This window comes from Polypterus senegalus, chromosome 11, assembly GCF_016835505.1.
Source record: "Polypterus senegalus isolate Bchr_013 chromosome 11, ASM1683550v1, whole genome shotgun sequence".
Lineage (NCBI taxonomy): Eukaryota > Metazoa > Chordata > Cladistia > Polypteriformes > Polypteridae > Polypterus > Polypterus senegalus.
In genome coordinates, this window is record NC_053164.1 from 59,670,531 (window position 1) to 59,680,530 (window position 10,000).

Consider the following 10,000-nt stretch of genomic DNA (forward strand, 5'->3'; position numbering starts at 1 on the left):
TCTACTGCGGGTGTGGTGCCTGTTCTCGGAGTTAGCAACATCCAAGAACCCGAGGAGGAGAGTCCGGCCCCTAGCCCTGCCAGTGTAGCAGAAATGATAACTGATGATGATGATGGCAGCAGCACCCGTTCTTCTCTGGGTGAGTAGCTTAATGTTGTTAGGTGCAATTTCGTTGAGTAGGCTAACCGCGTTATTACATTAATGCATGTAAGGTGAACTAGCAAACACCGTCGTAGTTACATGCGGCTGTCTTCTTGTTTGATGGCAGATACTCCCTTCACCCTGGCCAAAAGGCTAAAATGCGAAAGAAAAAGTGGGCCGAAATTCATAGGGCAGTGACAAAATTTATAGTCAAAGATCTCCATCCATTTTCAACGGGGTTTTTATTTTTTATCTGGAAGAAAAAAATTAATTAAAATTCAAATGTATTTTCTGTTTATTCTGGGAACTGGTTTATATGTTTTATTTATGTGTCCCAGCGTCATCAACGCCTTCTAAAAGAGTTTTCTCTTGTGCTGGGCATGCCATCAGCCAAGAGCGATGCCGTATAGCTCCAGAAAAGGCTAATATGATTATCTTCTTGCAAAAAAACTGCTAAACATCACAGGTTTCATGACAAAGTTTGTGTTTTCAATTGTTTAAGCACTGGTTCCAACCAAAGAAGTTATGTTTTATTGACAGAAAGGGCTAGGTTTGTTATAATTTTGTTTAAAAAAAATTACTGGGAAAAATAAAAACACAAGAGGTTTTTGGACGAAGTTTGTGTTCTTTATTTTTTTAAGCACCGGTTCGAACACCGTTTAAGCACCGGCACCGTTTCAAAAGTACCGTTTTGGCACCGGTATCGGATAAAACCTAAACGATACCCATCCCTAGTCAAGAGTGTTGCTGTCATATATATTCCTCCCTAAATAAGTCACCCTCGCTTCGCTCTTACTTTTTACCGTTCATTTAATCATGGCTATTGGCGGAAAAATTATAAAATGGAAGGAGGATGGCTTTATCAAAACAATTATTGATGGCGAATCGATTATTCATAAAGCTTGAATTGGTGATCTGTTTTTCTGTGTTAACATCATATTTTTTCATACTTCTTCTCAAACTAAGGTGGCGCTGATCAATGTAATCGGTGTACCAGGAAATCGTTCATTGACAAAAGCTCCCCTTAAAGTGTGATTAAATGCATTATTTTTTAACGCGTTATGGAGCACATGCATCGAAGCTTCTCAGCTATGCTTGTGCTAAGAAAAGGAAAGATTTTAAAAATAGCATTACCACGATTGTCAATGTGACCTTTTGTAAGTAGTGCCTGGAGGATTAAATGTGGAGAAACTCTAGAGACAGTGTGTGTATTAACTTGTGGATTTTTCTGTGAGTATTTGGTGGCAGTTTGACGAAGTTGCTTCAGAAGACGGCGTTAGCCGCGGAGTTCAGCTCAGAGCGAAATTAGGTAAATGGGAGGGGAGATGATGACGTCACTCCCCAACCCGCCTTAACTGTCAATCCCCCACAAACACAGTCTCTCGGATTTTGCATAAGCACACCCCTTCACCTGCAATTTTAACTTAGTTACAAAGTGATCAAAACTCGTTTATATCCTCGTCCTCTCATTAAACTTGTATCCCGCATTACCTGTGGGCATGTGAAACGCCAGCGGTAGCCTGTCTATGAACTTAATTTAAAGTTTAGGTTTACACCTTGCTTTCTTTCCGAAGTAGCAGAACTCATGAATATGGTTGTATATGTCACTCGCTCGCTTCTTATTGTTTTGCTGCCTTCTCAATTATATAATGCATGTTTTCTTAAGCGCTTTTTGGAGGTCTTCATGGTTTTCTACGTAGTGCGTTGACAGTCAGTTCACGTGATTACGTGGGTGGCGTGATGATGTCACACGAAACTCCGCCCCGTCTTTCCAGGTCAACTCCATTACAGTTAATGGAGAAAAATACCTTCCAGTTATGACCATTAGGCGTAGAATTTCGAAATGAAACCTGCCCAACTTTGTAAGTAAGCTGTAAGGAATGAGCCTGCCAAATTTCAGCCTTCTACCTACACGGGAAGTTGGAGAATTAGTGATGAGTGAGTGAGTGAGTGAGTGAGTGAGTGAGTGAGTGAGGGCTTTGCCTTTTATTAGTATAGATATATATATACATACAGTATATATATACATATATATATATATACACACACACACATATATATATATATATACATACATACATACATACATACATATAGTCTTTGGGGTGCAAGCAACTGTTGCTGGGGGTGCCAGAATCCATGAAGGAACAAAAATGAAAAACATTATTTGTACAAAATCTTTTTATTTATCCATTCCTAAATAATTAAATGGGCAGGCTATTTCGTATCAGTGCAATATGCTGTTTGTTAAAACGGATGACTCCGCTCTTACGTGCAAGTCTGCCTGGATATTATGAACTATCGTATCTGTTCAAGTTCTATTTAAATTTTAAATAGAAGGAATTTTTATTTAGTCGACAGAATATTATTCTAATAAATCAACTCAAACCTTAAATAACTTATAATATTTTGCTCTCCATAAAATATATCCTGTCTAAATTATACAAGTTAGAAATAAAGTAAGCGTTAAAAGAACAAACATTTAAATTTCTTTACTCTTATGTAATTTTATATAAAAAATAAACTTAAATTTTAAATATTCCAAAAGATTTTGCTCTCCATAAAAATATATCCTGTCAAAATTATACAAATTCAAATATGAACATGGTGCATAACAAAACCTGGAAATATAAATAAAATTTGTTCTTTTCAGCAATAACAAATCAAATCATTCAGTTGTCTTTGCTCTTATGTCATTTTATCAGAGCTGGACGCCTGGCATCTTTTTTTGGCAACAAGTTCGTTTCTGTTTGGTGTGAGGTTCTGTGTTGTGGAGATTCTCAGGATGGACTGCAGGTGCTCATCAGTGAGGCGACTCCTGTGTGCTGTTTTGTTAGTCTTCATGACTGAGAAGAGCTTCTCACACAGATATGTGCTACCAAACATGCACAAGGTTCGAGCCGCATGTAGACGGAGCTGGAGCATTTCTGCGGAATGGAGTGAATAAACTGTGCGGGCCTGCAGTATCGTACTTTGCCTTCAGTGTGCCATTACACTGCAGCTCAATCACCTCCATCTGAATCTGCACAGGTGCAGTTTCCACATCGACGGCAAATGGGTTGCGAAACAACTCAAAATTCTTTTTTTGTTCTTCAAAGTCACCAAAGCGCCGTGCGAACTCAGTGCGCAGTGCGCTCAGTTTATCAGCAAAGTGCGTATTTGGGAACACCGTTGTGCCGACTTGGTTCAACATTACTTGGCAACAGGGAAAGTGGGGCAAGTTGCACTGGTGCATTTGTGTCTCCCATAAAAGTAGCTTCACTTGAAATCACTTTGTGATTTTGCACGGTAAAAACGTCTGCTGAAGTGTCAGATTCTTCTTTAACTCTTCTGCTTTCTGTATCTTGTGCATTGCATTCAGGTCTTTCAGGTTATCTTGATGTTTTGTCTCATAGTGCCGTCTTAGATTAAATTCTGTAATTACAGCCACATTAGCTCCACAAATGAGACACACGGGTTTACCGGCAATGTCAGTAAACATATACTCAGCCTCCCATCGGTTTTTAAAGGCTCTATGTTCAGAATCACCTTTTCTCTTTGGCATCGTGTGGGCTAGCTTCGCAATAACTTGCAGCATCATAAGCTAGACTTGATTAACGCGTAAGTGTTCGCAAGGCAGCTGAAGCGCTGCATTATGGGATCTGTAGTTTATTGTGTTACCAGCGCTTCATATCCCGGGCCATTAATAACAATAATATATAAAATGATCTCGGGCGGATATAATTACACGCGGGCGGATGTGGCCTGGGCCTTGAGTTTGACACATATGGACTAAATAGAACTTGAAAAGATATATTTTTTCAAATGTGATTGCGCAATTCAGATCGAGTTGACGCGCACTACAGTACATCGAGCCGCGTGCTATTGTGGTTTTGCCTGTGTGCCTCAATAAGTTACCCTCCCCTCGCTCTTACTTTTTTACCGTTCATCTAATGAATACACTGAGTATGGCTTTACCAAAACAATCATTGATCGCGAATAAAGTATCCATTATTCATAAAGCTTCAATTGGTGATCTGTCTTTCTGCTTCAACCGCATATTTTTCATACGTCTCAAACCAAGGGGATGCGAGGCTAAAATGAATCGGGAAGCACGTACATACTCAGTGCATCCCCTCTCGGGAATCGAACCTCGGACGCCGGCGCTAGAGGCGAAGCCTCTACTATTGCGCCACGGCGTGTGGTTTGTCTATTTGAGCGTAGCAGTGTAATTCAGTTTTTGTTCAGCACTCTTTGGAACTGTTGCTTTTTGTCTGTGCACTGTGTCAGTTCACGTGAGCCGCTGAATATGGTTTTATATGTCACTTTCGCTTCTAATTGTTTCGCTGCCTTCTTAATTATATAATGCATGTTTTTTTCAGCGGTTTTTGGAGCTCTTCCTGGTTTTCTACATACTGCGTGATTACGTGGAGGCGTGATGATGTCACACTAAACTCCCCCACGGCTTTCGAGCTCAACTCCATTACAGTAAATGAGAAAAATAGCTTCTAGTTATGACCATTATGCGTAGAATTTCGAAATGAAACCTGCCCAACTTTTGTAAGGAAGCTGTAAGGAATGAGCCTGCCAAATTTCAGCCTTCTACCTACACGGGAAGTTGGAGAATTAGTGATGAGTCAGTGAGTCAGTCAGTCAGTCAGACAGTGAGGGCTTTGCCTTTTATTAGTATATATATATATATATATATATATATATATATATATATATATATATATATATATAACTGATCACCCATTGGCCTCGCTCATTGAGTGCAAGGGAAAAAAATAAAATGTAGTCTATAAGTTATTAAACAGTAAAATATTAACGTTTTAAGAAGTAAAGATACACTGAGTACCAGTGGAGTGGTTTCGGGTAAGCTACATTTTAAAGCCGGTATAACATAACAGGTAAGTAGTACTAACAGCAGCTAAAATGTATATGAATCATCTCTTGGTAGTTGATCCCTTTTGAAAGGCGCTACGACGGCTGTGGTATAGAAATTACATTTTCTATGTGAGCGTCAAATTTCTGCCTGTGTAATGTGCCTTACCGGCATTACCAGCAATTAAAAGAAAATCATTTTTGTGCCCTCTGCAGTGTTAAGAGAGAAAGGCTTTGGTTTGGGATAAAATGAAAAAAGGTGTAAAGAAAGGAAACTTGCCTTTTTCTTTACTATAGTGTAGAGAAACTTAAAAGTTTCTCGCTACAGCAATTTTAACTCCGTTACAAAGTGATCCAAAGTCTCGTTTATACCTCGTTTCTTCTCATTAAAGTTGTATCTCGCGAATAAAGTATTCTGCATTTTTCTTCAGCGCTCTTTGGGGGCTCTTCCTTCTTTTCTACGTACTGCGGTCATAGTCAGTTCACATGATTACGCGGGAGGTGTGATGATGTCACACACAGCTCCGCTCCCCCACGGCCATCGGGCTAACGTCCATTAGAGTATATGGAGAAAAATAGGTTCCAGTTATGACCATTACGCGTAGAATTTCGAAATGAAACCTGCCCAACTTTTGTAAGGAAGCTGTAAGGAATGAGCCTGCCAAATTTTAGCCTTCTACCTACATGGGAAGTTGGAGAATTAGTGAGGAGCGAGTGAGTCAGTCAGTGAGTGAGGGCTTTGCCTTTTATTAGTATATATATATGTGTGTGTATATATTATATATAAATATATATACACACAGTGGTACCTCGGTATACATCTGCTTTGGAATAAGTCCAACTTGGTATACGTTCTGTTTGGACACGAAAAATTTTGCTTGGTATACGACCTTTGTTTGGAATACGACTCGCGTCCTAGAACACCGCGCGCAACCCTTGTTTACCTCTCTCGAGACAAAGCCACGACTGCCCACGAGTGTCAGTGCGCCACTTGCTAGCATTCAGTGAACAACCCACGCTATTAACTCTCTGTGAATTTTCACGTGTGTGGTATAGCGGGTCCACAGCTCCTGTCAAAGGCCAGCTTTAAAATAAATAATCACAGCACTTACAGCTTGGTGGTTATGTGGCTGAAGGTTCTCATGGCGATTCGCGATGTGGGCGTTTCTCACCTAAATGCACAGGTGACAGAACATCCACATTCGTGATACTTCCTGGGGCTGCTTATCTTGATAAATAGAAGCGTGCGTCGCTAGAAGGGGAGGAAAAACAAAGAACGGACGGGAGGTTGAGAGAGAGAGAGAGAGAGAGAGAGAGAGAGAGAGAGAGAGTGCGTGCATAAAGTAGCTGAAGTAGGCAGAGTGAAGGTCGACTCCCCTGTTGGGAAGCAGGGGGGCCGCCAGGTAAAAAGGCACCAGGCTTCTTCTGCTTTTTTTTAAAGAATGTTTCCTGCTCTATTTTAACCTCCTTGTTTTTAAGAAGACTTTTTTCTATTGTTTTTAACCTCCACGTTTCACTTCTGATTTTATGGATTATTTATTGAAACTTTAGAGACTGCACTTTAATTTGAACACCTTGTCTTGTTGATTGTTTTAATAAAAGCACTTTTTCACCATCCCCTTGCTTTGTTGTTACTGATGAGCTTAGCAGTGAGGCACATTACCGACGGTGTAGGGTTCAAGGGCTCCCTGACAACAGATGGGAGCATACAGCAAACCCACATTGTCACAACACGATTTCGTGTTTTTTCACATAAATTTGAATTTATTGTTGAAAAGTATGAGGGTGGCATGCATATCCAGGACATGGCTATTGCATACCGTTTGCCGAGAATGACGGTATCTACAATTGTGAAAAACAAAGGCGTTTAATTTTAGTTTTATACAACCCCATCAATGTATAATATGCCAATAACAATAGGATTTTTTTTCATGGGAACGGATTAATTATTTTCCCATTATTTCTTATGGGAAAAATTAGTTTGGTATACGTCCTGTTTGGTATAAGTCAAAGGATCTGGAATGGATTAAGGACGTATACTGTATTTCACAAACGTACTGTATGTGTATCTGATTTCTCAGTTTTTTTATTTTTAATAAATTTATAAAAACCTCAAGTAATCTTTTTTCAAGTTGTCATTATGGGGTGTTGTGTGTAGAATTCTGAGGAAAAAACTAAATTTAATCCATTTTGGAATAAGGCTGTAACATAACAAAATGTGGAAAAAGTGACGTGCTGTCAATACTTTCCAGATGCACTGTGTGTGTGTGTGTATATATATTTATATATATATATATATATTTTTATTTTATTTTTCTACAGATATTTTGAAACAATGTGATCTGGTCTCACAGCGGCTAGTGTAAATGTTCGGGGGCTCTCGCTTGAGGATGGATAAAGAGGATAGATGTTATTTACTTCAGCACACATAAATTACTAAACGTACTTATAAAACACAAGAAAATGATCAGAATTGACTATGTTTAGGGTCAGTTTCCTGAAGGTTCATATAGACATAGGATTCAACATGAAATGCTGGCTACACTGGTATTTATTTTTACACAGTGTAATACTGCAACATAAGCCACATGCTCGATTGACAGTACCTTTAATTTTCCTTCAAGTGTCCGAGAGCGCTTGAATCCTGAATTCTTGTTTTCTGCTTTTATCGCACTGATTGCTCCAGACTTTATTAACATTTTAGCTTGTTCTGTAGCTGTTGCTGTGTCCACAACAGGCTGGTCAGACAGTGCTGCAACAAGAAAAACTATTAGAACATTTGAACCTAAGGTGTTTTGTAAATTAGTGGAAACCAATCAAACTAATTTGGTTTACTAAACTGTCCCATTATCTCATTCAGATATTTTACAAAAGCTGTCAGGGTCTCTTCTTTCACTACATTTTCATAAATGCTTTCTGGGTTCTGTTTTGAATACAGTAGCAATGATGTCCTGAGATAGATTTACTGCAGTTAAATAGAGAAAAGCCAAGCAAAATGATACCTTTTATTGGCTAACTAAAAAGACCGAAGAAGGGGCCCGAGTTGCCTCGAAAGCTTGCATATTGTAATCTTTTTAGTTAGCCAATAAAAGGTGTCATTTAGCAACTTCTACATTCATAATTGCTAACACGGTACAACACCCTACTATTATAGTTAAATAGCAATAGCGATTTCCCAAGACCTGAATGGGATGCCCTCTTAAAACACTACATTGAAGACTGTTCTGCTTCACCTATTTTACTGTGATGGTAGGCATTCAGTTCCTAGCCTGTTCAGGTAGGACATGATCTAAAGTCCATCACCACTACTCTTCTACACAACTGTTAGTGCTACTATGCATTTAGCTTAAACTGTTGACAAGACGTGCAACAAGAACACAAGATGCAGCCATACAAGTCTATTAACCTCCTTGGTGTTAACCTTGAGCGTGACTTGGGCTTGGAAATCTATGCAATTAAGGGTAAATCTGAGTCAGGCTTACGGTGATGTGTAATGATACGGTTTATAATGTTAAGCTGGAAGAACTCGCTGGCATATAGTGTAAGAAATGAAATCATGCTGCAAAAAAAAAAAAAATATATATACATATATATATATACACATACATATATATATATATATATATACACACATATATATATACATATATACACACATACATATATACATATATATACACATATATATATACACAAATATATATATATATACAGATATATACATATATATATATATATATACAGATATATACACATATATATATATATATATATATATATATACATATATATATATATATATATATATATTGTCAGTGATGCCAGGAGGGACGGGAAGAGGGTCAGAGCCCTGCCTGGATCACGTGGGGTTTGCCTTCCGGGTTTCTTTGGGGGCCACGGGTCAAGGGCATGGAAGCCTTTACCTGTAGGGGCCCGTGGTCACCGCCAGGAGGCACCCCAGTGCCTTGGGACCTGTTACCCCAGCACTTCCGCCACACCAGGAAGTGCTGGGGGGAAGATTTATGACAGCGCCCGGAGAGCAGCCGGGAGGACAGCCGGCACGTGGCCAGAAGAAGATTGCCGGGAACACCTGGGGCTCATCCGGGTCCTCTATAAAAGGGGCCGTCTCCATTCATTCGAGGCTAGAGTCGGGTGGAAGGAGGGGCGAGGCAGAAGAGAGTGGAGGCGGCCCGAGAAGAAGGCATTGTGGCCAGGACTGAGTGTCATTTTGGGGTTTGTGCACTTTATGGACTTTTGAACTGGGTCTGAGTGACCATTGCATTGGGTCTGAGTGACCATAATTATTCTTGTAAATATTGTAAATAAAGGTGTGGTGGTTTTAAAACAAGATGTCCGCCTGTCTGTGTCCGGGTCAAGTTCACATCTGGCGTAGTCGGCAGGATGCTCGCCTGTTTCAAAGGCGGGGACCTGTATATCACAAATTTGTTGTGGACAGCCGAGCGCAGCAGAGGGACACCCCACCGCGTGCAGCGGGGGCTGCGTGCACACAGCCCGGTAAAGAACCACGGACGCCAAGTCCGCGGAGGGCGTTATTCCTGATGCGGGAGGGCGGCGTGCCTACAACGAGTGCAGCAGTCTCCAGCAGCGCGCCCGTTGCTGGGCGCCGGGGCGGCATGGCGTCAAGAAAGGCCGCCGAGGAGGTGTCCTCGGTTTGACGAGTCCGGGGAGGTGAGTTCCCTGCCTAGCGGCAGCGCAGTTTTCTTTATTGCAGACAGGGACTTCCCGGATCCACGTCAGTGGCAGGCGCATGCTGGTCTGCGGGGCTCCGGCACAGCGGCAGCCGCGAGGACTGCGGAGGAGGAGGCAGCTGCAGCTCGAGAGGTGCTGGCAACAGCAAGGCTGCCGGCAGCACGTCGACACCGCAGAAGGGGAGCCAAGATGGCGCGGACCAGAAGTCCCTCCCCTGACAGGCCGCGATTGGGCGGTGTGTCTTGTGTGCCCGCCGATGACTGCAGAGAGGCGGGACCAAGGAATG

At 41.1% G+C, this 10,000-nt stretch overlaps 1 protein-coding gene across 3 annotated transcripts in view; it reads right to left on the minus strand.

Annotated features, from left to right (window-relative positions):
• nelfe (negative elongation factor complex member E) overlaps positions 1–10,000 on the minus strand; it is a 36,806-nt gene that overhangs the window by 13,514 nt on the left and 13,292 nt on the right. For all 3 annotated transcript variants that reach the window (XM_039768748.1, XM_039768749.1, XM_039768747.1), the window contains one exon: positions 7,611–7,756. In XM_039768748.1, the coding sequence (XP_039624682.1) occupies positions 7,611–7,756 (146 nt within the window). The remainder of the gene's footprint in view (positions 1–7,610; positions 7,757–10,000) is intronic.